The sequence below is a fragment of the Cryptosporidium muris genome, genomic scaffold, assembly GCF_000006515.1.
Source record: "Cryptosporidium muris RN66 scf_1106632373429 genomic scaffold, whole genome shotgun sequence".
Lineage (NCBI taxonomy): Eukaryota > Apicomplexa > Conoidasida > Eucoccidiorida > Cryptosporidiidae > Cryptosporidium > Cryptosporidium muris.
This window is the reverse complement of record NW_002196585.1, coordinates 76,096-98,920: the sequence shown is the minus strand read 5'-3', so window position 1 is coordinate 98,920 and position 22,825 is coordinate 76,096. Positions and strand designations below refer to the sequence as shown.

Genomic DNA, 22,825 nt, shown 5'->3' with positions numbered 1-22,825 from the left:
AGAATAAATTAGAATTTATTCATATATAAATTATTATTAAAGAAATCAAAGTATTAAAAACTTTTTTTTTTTCTTTTGCATTTCTGAATACATCATTTTGGCTAGAATAAATATTCACATTAGACATTTGTTTAGCTGTTGTTTTACTAGTCTATCATTATGGATATTAATTAGTATTTCATTCTATTACAAAAAAAAAAGAAATTATAATATTAGTAAGAAATATAGTAAAGATTAATTACAACATTTAATAACTTACTTCATTAAATAAATCTTCATTTATTGAGTTTTCATTTATTTTTGATGAAATTTCCCAATTTACTAGTTCATTTATAAGATTAAAAAAATAGTTCTTAATACCATCTTCACTAAGACAATGAATTGCAAATGTCTTTAATATTTGAGATACTTTAGAATATATTTCTGGGTTATTTATTATTTGATAAACCTAAAATATATAATAATTTTTATTTTTATTATTTTCTAATAATTATTTTACAAATAAAATTATTTAACAAAATTTATTTAACCAACATTTTTAAGAAATTCACTTTCATTTGAAAATCCCAAAATAAGTCCCAATTTTTTAAGAGGTAAATCATAAAATTGATGAGATCTAATTGATCTTTCTGATTGTAATATTATTGAACCTAAAATAAAAAAAAAAAAAAAATAAAGATAATAGATAATATAGATTATTATAATCTACATAATAATAATAAAAGAATATATAAGTTCTCTTAATATTATTTTATTAATTAAACATTACCAGATAAAAGAAGCATTCTAAGACGTGTGGACCAAGGACCAACTCCAGGAAGATCAAGGGATATTTTACTTTGATTTAATAATTTAAGCCATTTCTCAAAGTATATTATTTCTTCACGACAAATATAATCAGAATTACATAATAATTTTCTTTGAAGATCTCTAGAATACTTTTTACATGATATCTTATTAGAATCAACAATATATACATTACTTTCAATTTTTGAATTATTTTTTATTTCATTATATAACCAACATGAAATATCAATTCGCGATTTATCAGTATAACGTCCAATAAAAAATATTTCATTTCTTTTTTTATCCCATTGACTTTTTATTAAATCAAAATACTTATCATTTATTATATTATTATTTTTTAATAAATTATTTATTGCATATGATCTAGCTAATTTCTCGTTATTATCAAGATGATTAACATATGGTATAGCAGCAATATCCCATGTGTATTTATTATTACTTGATATAGATAATAATAAACCAGGTGGATTATTATAATTATTATTATAAGTACAAATACATTGTAAACTATTAAATATATGTTCATATAATTTTAATATAGATTTATTCTTAATATTTATAACTTTTATTTTATTACATGGTATATTACATTTAATATATCCAATACAAGGATGTATAAAATTAGTACTATTCATATTAATATTTATTAAAAAGTTATCAACAAATATCTGAATATAATTACAATATTCATTTATATCCAAATTATTATTATAATTAGATAGATTAAATATATTTATTGAACTATTAAATAAAAAAAGTGAAGATTTTTCATTATTAAAATTATTAGATATTTCATTTTTCAATAAATTACGTATTTTAATTGATAAATTTGAACTTGTAATACATTTTTCTATATATGGATTTTTATCAATAGAATGCCATATTTGAGGACAATCATCATAATGTAATAAAATATCTAAATTTTTTGTATAGATATTTTCTTTATTATTATTAGTGTGATATTCATGAATAGATGAATAATAAGAATTGATTATATAAATAGTTTCATAGATATATTTTATTGTATGTTTAATATCACGAAATTTAATTTTTTTAGGTTTAATTCTATGATCTTTTACACAATATATTTCAGGTTTTAATGAATATATAATATCTTTATTTTGCCCAATATCTATTATAGGTTTATATTTTATTTTTAATCTTAATCTTATAAGTGTATTTTGAGTAATCATTGATTTATTAAAAAAATCTAAAACATTATCAACAAGTTCTGTTGGACTTTTATTATTATATATATCTTTAAAAATTTTCAAATTATTTTGTATGTAGTTATACCAATATATATCACATAATTTTAAGAAATATTTATTATTATAGTCAGAATAATTAAGAAAAGATAATAAATTATCTGAAAATATCCAATCACTATATATTTCATTATCATTTATAAAATTAAAATGATCAATATCTTTATCTTTATATTTAAATCCAAAATTAAGCCTTAAATTTATTAATTGAGTATAATATATAGTTATAAATGCTAATATTTCAAAAATACTAAATATTGTAATGATTTTTCTCATCCCTAATGTATATATAATTACTCATTTATATTTATTTAAAGTTTTATATCATTTTTATTAAATTAATTAAAATATTTATAAAATATTAAAAATTAAGAAAAAGGCGCCTATATTTTTATTTTTATTTTAGGCGGTAATTTTTTTCTTTAAATAAATTATTTAGTAAATTTATAATATGAAGTATTTTATTAAGGTAAGTTAATAAACAAAGAAAGAAGGAAAAAAAAAAAAAAAAAAGAGACAAAAAAAAGAAAAAAAAGGGAGAAAAACGAAGAAATCTATGTAATATAAATAATTAGTTCAATGAATAATCATATAATAAAATCATTATATAAAAGTAAACCAGATACAGCTAAAAAAATATTAAAAAGATTAAAGAAAAAAAAGTATAAATTAAATAAAATAAAGAGAAATAAAAATAAAAGTGATATAATTGAAAATAAAAATAAATATGAAAATGAAATAGATAATTTAAATAATACAGAAATAGAATATATACCTTTAGAAGTAGATAATAAACTTTTAGAATTATTTGGTAATGTTTATCAGAAATTATGTGGAGATGTAGTAAACTATAATATACAAGATATTGAAGATAATGATATAATAAATGATATTAATTGTAATATGCAGAATAATGAAATATTAAATGAAGTTGCTTCAGAAGATATTAAATTAGATAATAAGAAAAAAGAGAAATTAACAATTACAGAATTAAAATATAAAACAAATCATCCAGAAGTTGTTGAAATTTGGGATACAACTGCTCATGATCCAGAATTATTATTAGCAATGAAATTATCATTAGGATCTGTTAAAATACCACAACATTGGTCATCTAAAAGAAAATATTTACAAGGTAAACGTGGAATCGAAAGACCACCATATAAATTACCACCTTATATAGAATCAACAAAAATAGCGGAAATTCGTTCTATATTACTTGAAGCTGATAATAAATTATCTATGAAACAAAAACAAAGACAAAAAATTCGACCAAAACTTCATAAAATGGATATAGATTATCAAGTACTTTATGATGCTTTTTTTAAATATGCAAAAAAACCATTTTTATCATTATTTGGAGATTTATATTATGAAGGAAAAGAATATGAAATGCGTTATAAAAATATAAAACCTGGAAATTTATCTAATAAGCTTAAAGAAGCATTAGGGATGCAACCAAATTGGCCACCACCTTGGATAGTAAAAATGCAAAAGTGGGGACCACCACCTTCTTACCCAAATTTGCGTGTACCTGGTGTTAATGCACCAATTCCAAATGGTTGTGAATTTGGTTTTCGTCCTGGTGAATGGGGTAAACCACCTGTTGATGATAATGGTATTCCATTATGGGGTATATTACCTCCTGAAGATGAGGAGATTAAACAAGATGATACTCATAATATTTATTGGGGTGAATTAGAAGAGGAATATTTAGAAACTGAAACATTAAATAATGAATTAGAATCTGAATCTATTAATAATATTATAGATGATGAATCTAATATTAAAGATTCATCAAATATAACAAATTTACCATCTAATTTAATTTTAACTCAAACAAATCAAAAGAATATATTATCTAAATCTCATATAAACTCAAAAGATGAATTAAATGATTCAAAAAATTTATATTATACACTTGAAAAACAATCAATATCTATTGATAATAAAGGAATATTTCCATCTTCTCATATATATCATTATTCTACAGGATATAAATGATTGATATTTAATAAAATATTAATATATATTTTAGATAATATTAACTAATAAGATAAAATATAATATATAAAATAATAAAAGTATATTTCATAAAGGTAATATTTAATTTTTTTTTTTTTAATTTATTTCGAAGGATAAATATTTAATATCTTATTATATTTCTAGATGAATTCAACTATATTGTTATATATTTATATATTATATTAGATATATTTTATTATTTTACAAAATAATAATTGTATCAGAGTTATTCTATTATCAATTACTAAAAGTAATTATAAAATAACATAATTCTTCTGTTACTATTTTCACAAGGTTGACCTACACTTGTTGATTTACTATTTATAATATCTATTGTTTCATTTAATTTATTCTGATATGTTTGAACTCTTTCACTTACACTGTAGTAATTTATACAATTGTCTAATTAACTTTTTTAATTTTCCACATTCATATTTAATGGATCTAGATTACTACTCGTATATAATAAAGAAAAAAGTTCTTCATTCATAGTTAGAGATTCCTCAACCTCTTGTAATTCTTGTTGATAACTTAATAATTGGCTATTAAGATGTTTTGCTCTTACATTTAGTTCATCAATTGTTATTAATTGTAATATTTGATACACACATCATTATTTAATTTAATTAGTGTCATTGAAGAATATGAAGTATTAGTCTCTTCCTTATAAAATACTACAGGTATAAGAAGTAGAAGAAATAGTTTAATATGAATACTTTCAAGGTTTATATCTAACATTGAGATTCTGTGTACTAAATCAAATTATTTAAAAGATTTTAACAGATAAAAAGTACTCTAACCTATAACACAGTATAACGGGAACTCACAAAATATTAAATTGGATCTATAAGATAATAAACTTTAGATACTCAAATTTATAATTACTTATTTAAGGTAGGGTTTTACTTTAAATGATTCTTATAAAATTAGATATAAAAATATTTTATTTAAGTAATTAATATTTAACAATTTTAGTAATTTTAATAATTTTTAATAACTTTTAATAATTTTCATATCTCCTTTTCAAAATTAGTTTTAATGGCATTTTTTTATTAATAATATTTATACCTGAGATATATTAGTATTACTTAAGTCTAATATTATAATATTAATTTTTACTTTTAAGATTTTGTCTGAAAGTGACTTTTTTAAAAATCTACTGCATGTTCTCAATTTGGCGGTAAATTAATCAGTAACTTTGTGGTGTAAGTACTAAAATATATAATGGGGGGGGGGAGATGGAGGAAAATAAAAAGTAAGGTAATTTCTTTTTTTTTTTCTTCTTCTTCTAAATATATAGAACTCTGAGAATGCGAAATAAAAATAAAGTTAATATTATAAGATAGGAAGAAAAAAAATTATTAAGAATTTTAATATATCGTATTAGATATATATCGTATATATATATATATATATATTATATTTGGATAGTTTTTTTTTTTTTTTAAATAATATTATAAGAATGGCATCTAATCTTAATAATAATAATATAATAAATAGAAGAAATAGAAGAAAGAGTAATAAACCAAAGACATATTCTAATTTACAAAGTGATGATGATGATACTTTTTGGATTAATGTAGATAATGAATATTTTTCCAAAATAGATAATAAGATTTCTATTATTCCAAATTTTCATATAAAAACCGCAAAGTTTATAATACAAGAAATTAATAGATTATATGAATATGAAGATAATTTAACTGAGTCATATAATGAAAAGGAATATGACAAAAATTTAAATGGAAGTTATTCAATTTCTAATAATTATTCCAAAAGCACATTTTTGTATATTTTAGATGGTCTAAATGGATGGTTAAATCCTAACTATAATGGGGATATTTTAAATAATAATTTGAATGATAATAGATCTACTTTATTTGATAATATAGATTATATGTCATATAGTAATGTATTTTATGATCCATTAAAACATTCTCATAAATGGTCTGGGCAACGTTTAATACCACCAAATTACAAAGTTCGGAAATTATCTTGTATAAGACTTTCATTAAGTATCCCACCTTTATTTGAACCATCAGATTTTCCAGTTGAATGTTTTTATTGTAAAAATGTAAAGGAATTATTAATTAGTTTAATACATGGTATAAGTATTAATAAGTGTGTAAATAAATTAACAGATTTTAATGTAAATAAAGGTGATTTTTATGAATCCAATTATTTTGGATTAAAATCTGATTCTATTTATAATACATGTATGTTACCTGATATTATATCAGGGCCTTATTGTGAATGGAAAAATAATATAGATAATATGAAAGGAAATGGTTTTTTTGGATTTCCTGAAGAATGTAATTATTCTAATTTAAGAAATTCTTTACTTGATACGAGTGATTTATTTGAATCAGGAAATATAGAAGAATTTATGAAGAATATAAATAATGCTAAGATAATTTTATTAAATAAGATAGAAGATAATGATGAAATATTAAAAGTGAATAATGATAATATTGAATATTTAGATAATGGATGTACTTTATTAAGAGATGTTAACATTTCAGATTATAATATAAAAGTTAATCAAGATAATATAAATAATTTATGTAATTTATCAAATACAGAGAATATAACGTTGAATATAAATGATAAAGAGTTTATAGAAGAGAATAATAAAGTAAATTTTAATGATAATTTGGTAGACAATCATGTATATGAATATTTTAAAGATGATATTGTAAAGAATAATACAACTGAATATAAAGATTTACAAAAAGATTTTAATAAGTTATTATTAAATAGGAAGAAAATAAATAATGATTTAAAAGATTTGGATAATATTAAAGATAATTCAAGAATATATATTTCTGGAATAGATGATAATAATAATAATATAGATTTTGTTAATAACAAATCTGAACCTTTAATAATGAATACTTCAACTATAATTGGTATAGGTTTACAGGATAGATCAGATTCAAGATATTTTAATAATATGAATAAAATTCCTGTTGAGAATTTGAAACCAATAGCAGATTTTAGATCTAATGATGATTCAAGCAGTATTTTTAGTTTTGAAAAATTATTTAATGACAGTTTTTCGAATTCAAATAATGATTTTTTTTCTAGTGATATGAAATTATATCCAAGATTTGAAAAAACATCTTCAGAATCTTCTAATTTATCATCTATTTGTAATTCAAATAATAAATATATATTTTCAGATGATTTATATTCTAAAGATAATATTATAGAAGATAAATTAAATTATTTAAGATATAATAAAATTGGAGTTACTAATTTAAAGAGAGAAGATATATTAAATATGAAGAATATACAAGATAATATTAATTTAGATAATATCAGAATTAATGAATCATATGAATATTTTAATGAAAAAATGAATTATAAATTACAATTAAATCAGAATATAAATAAGAAAGATAGTAATCAATTTATTGAAGATAATTTATTTAAATCTGAATATAATTTGGAACAATCATCATATTCTTCTAATTTATATTTACTTAATAGAGAAGTTATATATTTAAGAGATATAATTAATTCATTAATTCATCGACTAATATATATATTAGATGAGAAAGTTAAATTATTTGATTGTATATTAAATAGAATAGAGAAAGAAATTAAACCAAATTTAAAATTTTGGAAGGATAAGGAATATGATTTGATTAAATTATATAAAAGTCAAGAATTTAATAATAAATATAGTTATACATTGCAGAGGCAAAGCATTGACTTGGAAGTAATTAGGTTAGGTTGCCTTGACTCACAGCACTTACCTAGTGAATGGCAAGAAATTGCCTTATGCTCTATCTGTGGTAATAATACTGATTGGGATGAGGATCCTATCTTTTTTTGTGATGGATGTTATCAACCAGCTCATCATTCATGTGTAAATCCTAGAAGATTAATAATAATAGATAATATTAATGATAATAATGGTGATAGGAATTTAATTGAGGATCAATGGTTTTGTGATGTTTGTATAAATATACAAGAACAATTAGGTGGTCATATACCATTAGCTTCATTTGTAATTAGGAATATTGCAGGGCCTAGAAATTTAGAATCTCAAAATAATGCAATAAAATTAATAAATGAAAATATAAATTGGTTTATTTCACAATTAACACATTATGGTGTATTATCTTTAACTAATAGAAATCTACATAATAAAGACAATCATGATAATTTAATATTTAAATATTCTACAGGAGGTATTCATTTACCATGGATAGAATATTGGAGGATTCCAGAATATAATGATATTAGATGTAATATAAACTCTGAATTAAATTTAATAAATAATTCTAATAATGATGTAGTCCGAATTATTGATAAGAAAAGAGGAAGGCCAAGGAAATTTTCTAGGTCTATTTCTTTAAATAATGAAAAAGTTATTAATAATAATGATAATCAACAATATAATTTTATTGTAGTACTTAAGGAACAAGATAATAAATTAGAAAATAGTAAATATAAAGTAGATAAGAAATCAAGTTGTAATTATTGGACTCCTCCATTTAATGATGTTCCATACAATTTGGCTGATATGAGTGTATTTATTAGACAAATATTAAATCCAATAAAATGGTATAAGGATATAAAGAATTATTATATGATAAATTTTACACCTCCACCAGAAATAATCTCTTTTATAGGTGATAATATTTTATTTCCTAATTTAGAATTACCAGATTTAATAAGAAATTTATTATCTAAGAATATTAATGATATAGATAAACTGGATGATTTGGATAATGAAGATTATAGAATTCCATCTATATATTTAGAACATAATGAAATAATTAGAAAATTAATTAATAAAAATATAATTTTACCATTTAATAATTTAGAATTTGGAAATGATGTAAAGTTAGATAAATCAAATATTGATAAAATAATGATAGATAATAAAATTACAGATAATATTATAGATTCATTAAATATTTCGGATATTTCTTCAGTAGATGGAATTTCTAATTTAGATTACAGATCTTCTATTATAAATGGATTAAAAATTTATGTAAAGGTTCCAATATGTCAATTATGTGGTTTAGATGCATATTTCCGCTCTGGTGGGATAATGAAAAAAACATATAATGGGGGCTGGGCACATATTAGATGTGGTCTTGCAACTAATGCATGTACTAATAATGATGGTACTTTATTAAAAGTTAAATATGATAATGAAAAAGTAAAGTTAAAGTGTGATATTTGTTTAAGATATGGTTATTCTCCTGTAAAGTGTCAACAACTTAATTGTAATAGATATTATCATCTACCTTGTGTATCTTCTAATAATAAATTTATGGTTGATTGGGAAGATGGACGTCCTATTTTATACTGTTCAGTACATTCACATGATATTGCTCCAACTTCTCTTTTAAGGAAATATCAGATAAGAAGTTTACAGAAAGATTTGCAAACAATAGAAAAGTTTGATGGATCATATGATTTACTAGATAATCCATTAAATCTTCCATTAAGTGTAAGGGAAGTTCTACTTCCTGATGTTAAAGATGATATGAATACTTTGGATTTTCTAATTAAACTTGTTAATAGAACAGAATTAAATACTGATAATAATAATTTCAATAATATTCAATCTAATAACTATATAATTAATAAAAGATATCCAGATAATAAGAATCCTGTTTTTCAAAAAAGTAATATTTATATTAATAATAATATCCCTGAATTTATTTTAAGTGAAATAGAACGAAAAGGAGATATCTTAAATAGGAATAATGAGATCTCTAATTTTAATAATATACCTTTGGGATTTATAAATAAAATTAAGAAGTTAGATGAAGATACTTTAGATATAATAGAAGATAAAACTATAGAAAATAAAATACATACAGAGAGTGTTACATCTTTTGGAATAGCTAATGAAATATCCATATCTGAATCAGCTATAGGGTTAATGAAAAAATATTTATCAAATATTTCTAATTTTGATCAAATTAGTGGACAAAAAGATTATGCAATTATGAAAGGATCTACAAAGGAATATAATTTAAATGAAGATCAAGCTAATAATATGAAGAATATTCTTACAATGGATTATTCAACTATAAATTTGAATAGAAATAGTTTAATTACTAAATATAATCAATTTAAAGGAGATTCTATAATTAATGGCATATCAATAAGTGGAGTAGATTCTTTAAATAATAATGGTAATTTATCTAATTCTCAATATAATAATATTTTAAATAAGAATAATGAAACAATAATATTAAATGATTTAAATATAAAAGATAATCAAAGTATAAATCAAATAATTACTAACAAACTTCATAAGAATTCTGCATCTTCAAGCTCATTAAACTGTAAAGACTTTATTAACTATAAATATATGAATAAATATAATTTAAAAGAAGCAACTAAATCTAAAGATTTTGATGATAATTTATCAGTTATACAACATAAAGAGTTCAAGGAATATCATAAATTATCTAATATGTTCTCATTCTATTTATATATGCCAGAGCTAGTAATGGCAGAGAGTCTAGGTAGTTTATTAGCTAGATTAACACCAATATGGAGTGGCAATGAATCATTTTGGCAAAGATGTCTTATGACATCTTCTGTAACTACAAGTTTAGGTTTATTTCAATATTCAGATTTTGAATCTGCTAAACAGCTTAATAACTCAAGAATTTTAATTGAAAGTATCTCTAGATTGTTTGAATCTTTAATTGGAAGGACTTTGGATCCAATTGAAATGCGTTTATATCTTTGTTTAGTAAAATCGAAATTAGGTTCTGGTCCATGGATACCAATAAAGGACTATTGGAAATTATTACAAAATAACCATCGCTTTTTAATAAATAATATAAATAATGTTCCAGTATCTATACAAGACTTATCTTTAACTATTGAAGGTAATGAATCTTACAAGTTAGATAATAGTTTATCAGCTAATTTAATAACAAATTTAAACAATGTTGAATTACGCAATAAACGGAAATCCTCACAAGCAACACGCTTCAATGATAATGTAAGATATCACTTAAAACTTTTTTGGCCGAATATAATATCTGATTGTAATACTAATAGCGATATGGCTCCTTTAAATTCAATAAATTCGGTATCTAGCTATTATACTATAAACTGGAAGAGATGTTGTCAATTATGTGGTACTTTGCCAGTAATAAATAGTAATATTTCTTCAAGTAATGAAAATAATTGTAATATTTCTGAAACAATTCAATTAAAATCTTATTTGAAAACACGATTATCTAGTCTTACTCAGCCTAAAAATAATAATAATGAACAAGATCCTTCAGAAAAATCCCCTATGGTTTATTCTACTTTACATCATTGTATTGTTTGTAATGCTGTTATATGTACATCTTGCAATGGAGCTTATCAAGAAGTGATAATAGATGATATAAAACATATAAATAGAATAAATGAAGTTTCGATAGATTATAATACTGGAAGTGAAACTCAGATAAGAGATCAACTTAATATACAAACTCAAGTACTAACCCTAGAAAGATCTAGTGATAATTTAAATCAAACAAGTATTAACAACTGTATGATAACTGAATTATCTACTAACTATAAGAATATTGAAAAAGTATCCAAATCAATAGATAATATAGATAATATAGATAATATAGATAATAAACTAGTATTATCCAGCATTAATGATGCGAATTTGCTAATGAACAATTTTATATCAAAAAATGGTGCATATATGGAACAAAATTCTATAAATAATTGCATTTTGTATAATATAACTGCTAATCAAATTCCAAATTCACCACAGATAAATTCTTCATGTTCTAGTGAATTACACAAAGACAATACTGAAATAATTCAGTTAAACCTAAATAATAAAAAGTCTGAATTAACATTTGTATATGATGAGATAAATAATCATAATGTATATTTGAATAATAATTATTCTGATCCAAAGGTAGGAGAATTTTATAATTTGGATAAATTATCCTATTTAAACAAAAATACAATTAATGTTATATCAGATATACCTTTATTGTCTGATGATAGCTCAACTTGTCAAAGATGTAAAGCTTATCACAGTGGCAAGATAAAAATACCTACTCAATGTAGATGTTGTTTATGTGGCAGATTCGATGGTATATTAGTAAATAGGAAGAAGGGGACTACTATTGATTTTGGAGGTCTGAGGCAACGTAGAACTTTATTAGCAGACGGTACTATAGAATTAGATGAAGATTTTAAGTTACTAGATGACATATGGATTCATCCGATATGTGCAGAATGGACTGTACCAATACGCTTTATTTTGGCTTCATTAGACAATTTAGCAAATATTGAGAAGCGTTATTTTAATAATTCATGCTGTTATTGTGGATACTCTGTTGGAGTAACAATACACTGTGCTAATAATAACTGTGACAATACATTCCATGTATCCTGTGGGCGTATGGTTGGATGTAGATTTGACTCTACTCGAAGTAAATGTAGACTTGATGCAGCAAATATATATAGACGGGTATGGTGCCTTCATCATATACCAAATAAATCAAGTGGTATTGAAGTTGATACAAATAAACATTTGTCTAGTAAGCTGGTGAATATAAATACTCAATATGCAGAGAATGAGACTTCAGTAATAGAGGATAATATAGAAGTATCAGAATTAGAAGTATTTACCACTAACCAATCTAACTCCAATTTAAATACAATGAGGACTTTGTATAATACTGATGACTATATAGTTGGTAAGAGTGATAAATTAAAGCCTATAGATTATACAAATTCATTAGATACTTCTGATAATGTAGATCTTTCAAATAAATATAATACGAACATAAAGCACCCATTTGATAGAAAAAATATAAACTTTTCTATAAAGGAAGACGTAGCATTACCAACATCTGTTTGTATTAGCAATAAATTTGATGAAAGTAAAGTAAATTTAATTGACAAATTTACTATTTATCCCAATAATGATATTAACTCAAGGTATAATTCTCATAAATTAAATAATACTGTAACAAGCCCTAGTTTTGATAATAATAAACATAGCAGGATTAATTCATCTATTTTAGAAAATTCGAGCTCATATCAAAATACTTCAACTATTTCAGATATGGATTGTGATTTAAATAATATTAGACTTATATTTTCTCAGCAGCACTCACTATTAAGACTCTCTGCTTTCACTTACTTCGGTTTAGTCCCTAATATGGAAAATTTATGTAATTCTAATTTGGAAAATGAGAATATGAAGTCTGAATATATTAATTGTATTTTAGCCTTTGAAATTGTAATTAGATTTTTAAATGGCATTGGAATACCTAAACCAAAGCAAATTTCAGGTTCTGGAATTAAAATACCTCGACGTAAAAGTGCAAAATTCTCAAGTATACCAAATAATAATTATTTGAAACCCACTAACTATTTTAGAAATATAAATCAAGATCATATAAAACAAAAATTAAGTAATTATTCTCAAAGTTTACTAGACAATATAGAAGGGTCCAACACTCAATATTTAAATTCAAAGCCAAAATATTCAATAAATTCAAGTAAAGATGATAACTTCTTAACAAAAGCTGTAAATTATGCAGATCATAATAACCACAATAATTTGGAAATACCAGGTTATTTATCTAATAGCTCGAATGAATCATATAATTATACCAATATAGGACCAAACTGTAAATCTCTTAATAATCACCTTGTTGGACCGAATAATTTGAACCTTGATTTAGAGTGTAGTGATACTCTAAATCAATCTGATATTACTACACTTTCATCCTGTAGAGATAACTACAACATACCAGCTAATACCAATTTAAATGTAAATTCTCTTAGTAATCAGGATTTTATTAATAATTCAAGACAAGCAAATAGTTCAACTTTATTCAAGGAAACTAATTCAAGTGTTAAAATAACTGAAGATGTCTCTCATAAAAGAGATCAAATAAATAAAGGTAACCAGGAAACATGGATAAATAAATCAGGGGAATCTTCAATTTACAATGGTGAACTGAAAGCTTCTATCGAAAATATTGTAAAAGATTGTATTCCTAAATTTACTTATGTAAATAAAAATATTTTAATAGATAACGATGATATAGAATTACAAAACCAAATTTTTGATAGTAAATCTACGTCTAAATTAGAGGCTGAGGGTAATACCTGTATGGATAATATAAATTTAACTAATAGTTCAAATAATTCACATTTAACTGAAGAGAAAGAATCTCAAGATCAGAATTCTGTAGATTATATATGTGAACCATGCGGCCGAACATATTTACCTTCTTACTCAGAAGATGATGATTTTATGAATTGGATATGCTGTGATTCTTGTGAAAATTGGTACCACTGGGTTTGTGTTGGTATTAATGACATAAATATTCCTAAAGAAAGAGAACCTTTTTATTGTATGAAGTGTTTAAAGAAAGGAATAATAAACAGTAGAAAAGAAATATTCAAGTTATCAAGTAGATCCAAAGGCAACTCAAGAAACACAAATAGGAAAATCAACTTAAAGAGATCATCAGATATAGCATCTAATACTATAAATAATAACAAATTGAATAATATAGGTCAAAATTTAAGTGAATATGAGGATAAATTGTATATTAATGATCATATAAGTAAAAAGAATAAATTTGAGGTGCTAAGTTTTGAAAATATGAAATTAATTCCAATGGATAGTTCCCAGGCTAACTCTTTTAATACACCTAACTCATATGAAACAATAAAAAGAATTAAAAAGGTCAAGAAGACAACAAGTATAAAGAACCAGAAAGACAAATTTGACATTTCAGATGAAAAATTATATATCAAGTTCAACAATACTAATAAGAAAAATAACAATTCGAGTCATCTCTGTAGAGAAAATACTCAAGCACTTAATATAACACAAGAAACAACAATAACTGAGGAGGAAAATATAGAGAAATCAGATGAAGTGTCGGATGAACTTATCAATTCAGATCTCAAATTGGGGGATAATGGAACTAGTCAAAGAGTGTCAAATAAGATTATTGAGGAAACTAATACAGATGAAATTGGAGATCTTCACTCTTCTAGTGCTAATTGTACTCCAATCCCTGAATATAGGGAATCAGTATATTCAGATTCTATTGAACCAAAATTAAGCAATACTAGATATGTTAGACGTACACCTAGGATAAAGGAGAAGACAAGTAAATTAGGAAAGTAAATAAGATAATGTAAATTTATAAATAAGAAATTAACTTAAGACTACCTTATAATTATTCCAATAGTAATTAGAATATGAAGGTACCCTTGTCTATCTTCTGACTAGACAATCTTCAGCGATAGTCAATTTCTGTTTTAAATTCATAGCTTCATCTTCTATTGACTGTAGCGTCAATTGATGTAGATTCAAAATCTTGACAATTTGATTTAGTGGGTTTGGATATATTTTCTCATGTACACTATTTAAATGACGCATCAGGTTATCTACTTGTCCTTCTATTTCCTGTAGTTCAGTACTCAGAGCATTTGCTCTTGCTGCCGATATCCTCACATTTTGATATTGAGCATTTGAAGTGTCAGTACTTACACCTGAACCTAAATTTGTCTCTAATTTCCTAGATAATGACTCTTCAATATTTCTTAGCATACTAGCCAAGCTGTTTTGTTGTTGGGCAATTTGATCAATTCTATTATCCATAGTTTCTTGGCGAATTTTCATTTCCTGTTGATCTGATCTTATTGAGTATAATAAAGTTGTGTATGTTATTATTGCTTTATCTACTGCCAATACATCTGATGATGCCTTATTAAATAATTTAACTTGCTTAGCTAACCTACTTTCCCAAGATTTTAAAACATCATCAACTCTTTCATGTTGTAATGAAGCTGCTGTAGATACATCTAATTGTAGTGCTGTTGATAACTGACCTGAATTGCTTGTACCTTGAGTATTATTTGTATTAGTATCATTCTTGGTATTTATAGGAGCTATATCAATCTTGGTACTGGTTTCACTTTTTGCTTGAGATTCTATACCTGATGTACCCGATAATGTGCTAGAAAATAAGTTGGAATTACCACTTACCAATTTATTTGATTCAGAGTTAGTTGAAGCACTAGGTAAGCCAGTAGTTGCATAAGAATCCCCCGATAAACTTTTTGTATTTGGACCAGTAAATAGTGAATTTTGATCTATCTTATTATTTAAGGATGCTGTGTTTGATTGTCCAAAAAGATTACTTGTTGGATTATTTAGTGAAGATGATGGGTCATTAGAGCTAATGACAGTAGTATCAGGTAAAGCTTTATTATTTATTCCATTCACATTTAAACTATTAGAGAAATTGCTATTAGAATTACTAGTAGATAAATTAGATGATCCAAAGAGATTATTGCCTGAATTTAGGGTCCCCACATTCTGTACATTATTTGTAGAACCAAATGGTATAGTATTAGTACCAATACTCGTGCCAGCCTGATTATTTAAAGTACTTTGACCAAGTAGTGAAGGCTTATTATTATCCACAGTTGTACCAGTATTAGAGGTCATTGGTGGATTCATTGAGCTAATTGCTGAAATCTGAGAAGATGTAGTATTGGTGCTCTGTAAACCAAGTCCAGGACTTTTTTGCTGCCCAAATAAGTTTAGTCCTTTTTGTTGTTGTTGACCAGTACTAGCTAGTGTAGAATTAAGTCCAGATCCCAATAACCCATTTTGTAAATTTAAAGAACTATTTGCTCCTATATTACCAAACAGGTTTGTTGAACTTGTACTACTCTGATTAGCTGTACCAAATATAGAAGTTGAACTTGCATTAGATACAGCATTTGTACCAAAATTAAAAGGTGTCTTATTATCACTAGATGTATTGAGTGAAGTATTGCCAAATATATTCGTCGTATTATTAGTTGAGCCAAACATTTCCACGCTCAATAATCAAAGCCCTTATTTTGTGAAAGATCCTATTAAGCTTAATAAATAAATAAGAATCACAATATTAATACTATATAGTAATTACTATATATTAGTTACTACTATTATGTAAACTAGAAATATTGTACTTCTTTTATTTTCGAATACTACTGTATAAGGGAGGTTGAACTAAAATATATCAATAGCGCAGTTTATTAAATAGCGCTAAAAAATAATTCTGTCCAATAATTTTAGTGTGGGGTTGTTTAGAAGTATTTATACATTGCAACCTGTACTATTCATAACATTATAAAAGTAAAAAGTTAAATTTGAGGTTTGCAAGTATAACTAATACTTATTCCACTTAAATTACATCTTACATATACTCCGAGATGTTAAATGAGACACTTCAATATCATTTTGATATTGAGCCAAATATCCAAATTCAAAATCCTACTGGTTCAAATACAAACTTAAATTCCTTTACTGGAGACAATTTCAGAGCTATAAATGGAACGAAAAATATTTTATATTATGGTTTGGTATCTATTCTTGTTGTCACTGCAATATTAATATACTACAAAGGTATTAATGGGATATTCTTGATGCTATTTGGGATAAGTCCAGCAATATTAATAATCTATATGTTAATACATAATCATAGTTGTCTGTCAATAAATATATTACTTGACATGTTTTTTACAGGTGCAACTTTGTCTATCACTCTAACAATTATTATAGAAAGTATATTATTACTAATATTCCGAAAATTTCATGGAACTTGTTTAGTTGACAATATTAAACAGATATCAAACAAACTTACAGAAAATACACTTAATAATATTTCAGGAATCTCATCATATATTTATAATTTAATTTGGTGTATGAGCAAGATTATTATCTTTTATGTAATGACTGTTGGTATAGTTGAGGAAATATTTAAACTAATACCAACCAAACGAATTAAGGTAAATATATCCGATATAAATTCTCTCAATTCATATTGGTGGAGATATATTAGATCACCTAGAGCTTATGTAATTGCAAATATAGCATCTGCTTCTGGATTTGCAACTGTAGAAAATATAGCATATCTATTTACTGCAGCAGATAGATTTGATCTTCTCTTACCAATAGCTTTGGCTAGAGGTATATTATCAATTCCATTCCATATATTTGCAACTGGATATGCTTCTATACTATTAGCTAAATATATTTATAGGGATTTCAATTGTATTAGCACACTTGTGGTTCAAGATAATTATGTACAAATTGAAGATGATAGTACAGAAAATACATTATGTACTATAGTAGGAAATAATAATCAAATAAATCCACAAACACTAGCCACAAATAACAGTATTAGTTCGAAATTTGAACCTGGAGTTTCCATAAGTTTATTATGCGTTTTACCAAGTAGTATACTTCATGGAATATATGATGCATGTCTAGTCATGATTCTCATGATTAAACCATGCCAAAATACATATTCTGAAGTGAGTTTTATTAATGGGAATCAACAATCTGTAAATCACTCACTCAAAAGTAGCTTAAATTGGAAAAGTAAAGTATATCAGTATATTAAGCCAGTATTTAGTCATATATATAAAAGAAGGTTAATAGAACTTATTTCATTTCTTAACAGTGCATATCCACAATATGATAAAGATCCAAACTACTTATATTCCGAAATATGTAATGATCATTATAAAAATTTAGTAAATATAATATCTACTTTCTGCTTAACAGCAGCTATGTTATCACTCATTTTATGTATAACATTGTTCTTTTATGAATGGAGACGATACTCGCAGATAAATCATTAGTCTCAAATATTTGGTTAAATACCCCAATATGATATATATTCACATGAGAATATGCAGATGATTAAATAGAATAATTAGAGTATTTAAAAGTCAATAATTCCTTACTAATTTTCAATGATAGATTGATTTAATATTCCCGGAAATTTAGTCTCAAATTCTAAAAGAGCACTAGAAAGAATATCCCCAGGTAATATATTTTCAGATGTAAGTTTGGAATCTTGTATCTTCTTAGTGAGAATCCTTCGCCATACTTTTGCCCCCTTTAATCTACAAAGTACCCCAAATACTGGTTTTAAACAATTAAATAGCTCACCTATAGAAAATTTATTTGGCACATTATCAATAATATCTAAATGGATATTGGAATTAGTTAAATTGATATCATTGTTCTTTTGATGGTATTTATTATTATTTCTTGGTTTTAATTTATTTAGATATTCAATATAACTTTCAATTAAGACCTTGCGATTTAATGATGTTTTAGGTGCTTCCGAATTATAAAATTTCCTATCTACATTAGCTAATATACATGGATTATTCATTATTTCACGTCCAATCATAACTCCATAAAGTGGCAAGCCATTCTTTAATTTTCTTGCCCTCTCTATTACTTCACTATCATAATCAGTTATAGTATTAGAATTGTCATCTACTTTTACCCTTTTACTTAATTTTTCAATAGCTAAATATTTATCATTATATTCAGGAGTATAAGATTCCCCTGTATCTTTACATGTTGGTTTCCATACTCCCCATAGTAACTCCTCAGCTTTATCTAAGCTATCTATACCACCATTAATTACAAAGTCTAGATGAGGAAAGTCACAAACTAATTTATAAACCCAGGTGTATTTCAATGATGGTATTGTCCGATTTTTCTGTGGGTCTAGACCATCCAACCAAGCCTTCCTGGAATGTATTATGTAACATGTAGCACCAAGAAAGTCCTCTTCAGATCCAACACCTTGAGATTTGCCTATTCTTGGAGTTGTGCCGGAAACTACTGATATGAAATTATGCAAGATATCATAGGAGTCACAATCATCTACACCAATTCTAGTTTTAACTGATATCCTGGTATTAAGAGACTTAATTCGGTGATTCACAGTACCTACAATCTTAGCAACCAAGTCGGGATCCTTATACAGATATGCTCCGAAATTCCCCTTACAAGCAACTCTTTGAGATGGACAGCCTATATTTAGATTAAATGATCTAAAGCCATATTTTATAGCTATTTCGATAGCATCCGCAACTTTCGTTGGGTCATTTCCCCCTATTTGTAATACTATAGGTTCATCTACATCACTTTTCTGTAAGGAACCTTCCCTAAGTAATATTTCCCTATCAGGATCATTATGACAATAAATAATTGTGTCACTTACTACCATTTCAGTCCACAACTGAACATTAGTCGATAATAATCTACAGAAATGGCGGAAATGTATATTTGTAACATCTAGCATTGGAGCAACAGATATCCATGGATATTGCCTATCAGCAGAGTTAATCATCAAATCTATTTATTCCTTGGAAATAAAGTAATTATATAAATAGTTGTGGAAGTGCTATTGGCAAATTAACAAAAATTTAAGACATAAAGATAAGGTGAGAATACTTAGTGTAGAGAAACCCGCCTTACAATAACTTATAAAATTTCAATGCTGTAAGTATATTTCCAAGAATTGAATATTTCAAATTGCTGTATTATCTTTGATATTATATATGGGATCTATAGAGGGTTTTTCTTTGTTCACTGAATATTCTCCAGAAGCAGATACAAAATCCAATAAATCGAAGGATTCTTCGAATTTTATTGATGAGGAGATATCATTTTCAGTTTGAAAACCTTTATTACCTTTAGTACCTTCAATTGAACTGTTTTTATAGATATATTCTACATTTACTGTCGTATAATTAGGAGATGGAGGACTTTCTTCAAAGTCAATGAGTTGGTTATGACCATAATTTAGAAGATCTTCATTTCTATTTAAATGTGAGTCATATTTATATTTTATTGGTATACTAGAAATATCACTATTATCTATAGATATATTAGGAATAGTTGGGATTAAATTAAGAGATATATCGTCATGATAACCATTTGAAGTGTCGGATATTTTTGAGAATACTGATTGATTTGATTGAATAGATTTACTCCTTTTATCACTAGGGTTTAATATTTGCGTGTCATTAGACATTTTACCTTTAAAGTTACTATCTATATTTAAGTAGCTATTATTTTTATCTAGACCTTGGCTGGATTTATATTCCAATTCCGATGTATCATCTTTTACATCTAAATTACAGGAGATTTGCAATCTTTCTGGTAAATAACTGTTCCTTTGCTTACTTTCTCTATAAATTTGTACATTTTCATTATATTCTACTTTAGGTTCGCATACTGAAATATCTCTATCAATGTCATTATTGCATAATATATCTTTTCTTTTTATACCAGATATATCTGAATTAGTATTATTTGAGCTGAAATCTGGTGAATTTACACCAAGAAAATCATTAAATTCATCATCAAATAAAATATCTGTTCTAAGATCCTGATAATTTCCTGTAGTGTCATTGTTATTTAAGGAGTGGTCAATAGATGACTTTGAAGGTTCAGAATTATTTATTGAAATAAGTGGACTAATAAAATTTGATTGTAAAGTAACTTCACTATCCTGTGACAAATTGAAAAGGAAACCTTCTTTTTTGTATTTCTGAGCAGTATTTTGACTATCTAAGTAAATCTCACTAACATGATGGACATTATCATCTTTACTAGTATTAATTAAGCTAGGGACATTTGTTTTAGCTAGAAGTGGTGAAGAATTACCATCAATTCGGTTTTCATAAATCTCTTCACTTTCATTGTATGCTTGTAATTTGCTATCTTTATATTTAGTAGACTCATAAGTACTATGACGAATTTTATCATTATATGAAGAGTACCAATCAGAAAGTGCCACATTTTCAACAAGTACATCTTGATTCATATCTATAGGAACTTTCTGATTTGATTGATGTTCATCGTTGGGAATTTCTGAAGAATTTTCCCATTCATCATTTCCAATAGAAAATAAATCATTCAAATGCTTCTCACCTCCAACATATTTAGAATTGTATTTAATTCTAAAGGAGGTAATATCTAAAGTTTCATCAATCAGATTGATGTCATTATAATTACCCCCATCAATACTAGCATTATTTATACCTTCATCATTTCTTCTACCTATAAATAATGGAGGATGCAATCTAGAAATCTCCTCTTGTTCATTCTTGGACCACCAATTTGCTTGGTTGTCCATTAATTTGTCCCGATTATTTTTAAAATTACTACCATAATGTTGGTTAGAGTCATGTAATATATTTTCTCCATAAGAAACATATGAAAGATCTGCATCTGTCTCATTAATCATCCCATTATTTTCAATTCCACCACTCCACATATTATTGTGTTGTTTACTATTTCTTGTTGCCAGTTTGGCTGCAATTTCCTCTGCAGAAAGGGGTGTTGCTACCAATTCATCCACAAAATCATCATCTACTAGTAGAGAATCAATTTCATATTCCGTACGGTCATTCTTAGACTTGTTTATACCACGATAGTGCAAACCTACATTTGTTCTAGGACCACCAGATAAAAATGACACGCAGTTGCATAGTGATGAAACAGTCCGAGCTAGAATAAATTGGATCATGTATATTTATCCAAAATATTTATCAGCTAGAAGTAGGTAGGCTATATTTAGCAACCTTTAATATTATATTCAGCCAGCTAGAGCTAGTTTAAAGAATATTTACAGCAATGTTTGTAATATTTCATAAACCTTAATTCACACTTAAACAGTTTGTAACAAATTACCCGCCTAAAATACAGGCGGTCTTTATAGGCGCAATGTAATTTCGCATTATGAGGTACTGTCTCCACTATCAATAGCTTATTTTATTCAATAATTTAAGATATCTCTTTCGTTTGCGGTTAGTTGAATAAAGTAGTACTGGTATATACTCACTTATTTCTTTCTACAAGAATA

At 25.3% G+C, this 22,825-nt stretch overlaps 7 protein-coding genes across 7 annotated transcripts, besides 34 other annotated features; 3 read left to right on the top strand and 4 right to left on the bottom strand.

The window, feature by feature from the left end:
- Positions 1-72: part of a sequence feature (AT_rich) that runs on past the window's edge.
- A 175-nt stretch (positions 73-247) lies between these two features.
- CMU_003870 (uncharacterized protein) lies at positions 248-2,351 on the bottom strand (the record flags this gene model as incomplete). Its single annotated transcript, XM_002142861.1, has 3 exons — positions 248-448; positions 535-650; positions 770-2,351. The coding sequence occupies 3 exons, from the start codon at positions 2,349-2,351 to the stop codon at positions 248-250; spliced, it is 1,899 nt and encodes a 632-aa protein (XP_002142897.1).
- Positions 450-529: a sequence feature (AT_rich).
- Positions 652-763: a sequence feature (AT_rich).
- Positions 1,100-1,161: a sequence feature (AT_rich).
- Positions 1,275-1,383: a sequence feature (AT_rich).
- Positions 1,441-1,617: a sequence feature (AT_rich).
- Positions 1,713-1,761: a sequence feature (AT_rich).
- Positions 2,048-2,089: a sequence feature (AT_rich).
- Positions 2,117-2,144: a sequence feature (AT_rich).
- Positions 2,352-2,359: 8 nt separating the features above from the next.
- Positions 2,360-2,543: a sequence feature (AT_rich).
- Positions 2,544-2,554: 11 nt separating this feature from the next.
- Positions 2,555-2,620: a sequence feature (T-rich).
- A 34-nt stretch (positions 2,621-2,654) lies between these two features.
- CMU_003860 (PSP family protein) lies at positions 2,655-4,079 on the top strand (the record flags this gene model as incomplete). The annotated part of the gene is made up of 1 exon (XM_002142860.1): positions 2,655-4,079. The coding sequence occupies one exon, from the start codon at positions 2,655-2,657 to the stop codon at positions 4,077-4,079; it is 1,425 nt and encodes a 474-aa protein (XP_002142896.1).
- Positions 2,705-2,750: a sequence feature (AT_rich).
- Positions 2,751-2,814: a sequence feature (T-rich).
- A 5-nt stretch (positions 4,080-4,084) lies between the features above and the next one.
- Positions 4,085-4,164: a microsatellite.
- Positions 4,165-4,175: 11 nt separating this feature from the next.
- Positions 4,176-4,207: a sequence feature (AT_rich).
- Positions 4,208-4,218: 11 nt separating this feature from the next.
- Positions 4,219-4,338: a microsatellite.
- Positions 4,339-5,018: 680 nt separating this feature from the next.
- Positions 5,019-5,111: a sequence feature (AT_rich).
- A 32-nt stretch (positions 5,112-5,143) lies between these two features.
- Positions 5,144-5,167: a sequence feature (AT_rich).
- A 28-nt stretch (positions 5,168-5,195) lies between these two features.
- Positions 5,196-5,218: a sequence feature (AT_rich).
- Positions 5,219-5,450: 232 nt separating this feature from the next.
- Positions 5,451-5,479: a sequence feature (AT_rich).
- An 8-nt stretch (positions 5,480-5,487) lies between these two features.
- Positions 5,488-5,523: a microsatellite.
- An 8-nt stretch (positions 5,524-5,531) lies between these two features.
- Positions 5,532-5,560: a sequence feature (AT_rich).
- Positions 5,561-5,562: 2 nt separating this feature from the next.
- CMU_003850 (PHD-finger domain-containing protein) lies at positions 5,563-15,270 on the top strand (the record flags this gene model as incomplete). Its single annotated transcript, XM_002142859.1, has 1 exon — positions 5,563-15,270. One exon carries the CDS (start codon positions 5,563-5,565, stop codon positions 15,268-15,270), a length of 9,708 nt encoding a protein of 3,235 aa, XP_002142895.1.
- Positions 5,576-5,599: a sequence feature (AT_rich).
- Positions 6,623-6,673: a sequence feature (AT_rich).
- Positions 7,260-7,347: a sequence feature (AT_rich).
- Positions 7,991-8,022: a microsatellite.
- Positions 8,166-8,194: a sequence feature (AT_rich).
- Positions 8,270-8,290: a sequence feature (AT_rich).
- Positions 8,372-8,400: a sequence feature (AT_rich).
- Positions 8,885-8,937: a sequence feature (AT_rich).
- Positions 9,658-9,775: a microsatellite.
- Positions 10,286-10,347: a sequence feature (AT_rich).
- Positions 10,429-10,467: a sequence feature (AT_rich).
- Positions 10,912-10,935: a sequence feature (AT_rich).
- A 90-nt stretch (positions 15,271-15,360) lies between the features above and the next one.
- CMU_003840 (uncharacterized protein) lies at positions 15,361-16,971 on the bottom strand (the record flags this gene model as incomplete). The annotated part of the gene is made up of 1 exon (XM_002142858.1): positions 15,361-16,971. One exon carries the CDS (start codon positions 16,969-16,971, stop codon positions 15,361-15,363), a length of 1,611 nt encoding a protein of 536 aa, XP_002142894.1.
- Positions 16,972-17,354: 383 nt separating this feature from the next.
- CMU_003830 (uncharacterized protein) lies at positions 17,355-18,788 on the top strand (the record flags this gene model as incomplete). Its single annotated transcript, XM_002142857.1, has 1 exon — positions 17,355-18,788. One exon carries the CDS (start codon positions 17,355-17,357, stop codon positions 18,786-18,788), a length of 1,434 nt encoding a protein of 477 aa, XP_002142893.1.
- Positions 18,789-18,892: 104 nt separating this feature from the next.
- CMU_003820 (dihydrouridine synthase family protein) lies at positions 18,893-20,302 on the bottom strand (the record flags this gene model as incomplete). The annotated part of the gene is made up of 1 exon (XM_002142856.1): positions 18,893-20,302. One exon carries the CDS (start codon positions 20,300-20,302, stop codon positions 18,893-18,895), a length of 1,410 nt encoding a protein of 469 aa, XP_002142892.1.
- Positions 20,303-20,482: 180 nt separating this feature from the next.
- On the bottom strand, positions 20,483-22,489 carry CMU_003810 (uncharacterized protein; the record flags this gene model as incomplete). Its single annotated transcript, XM_002142855.1, has 1 exon — positions 20,483-22,489. The coding sequence occupies one exon, from the start codon at positions 22,487-22,489 to the stop codon at positions 20,483-20,485; it is 2,007 nt and encodes a 668-aa protein (XP_002142891.1).
- Positions 22,490-22,825: the final 336 nt, after the last annotated feature.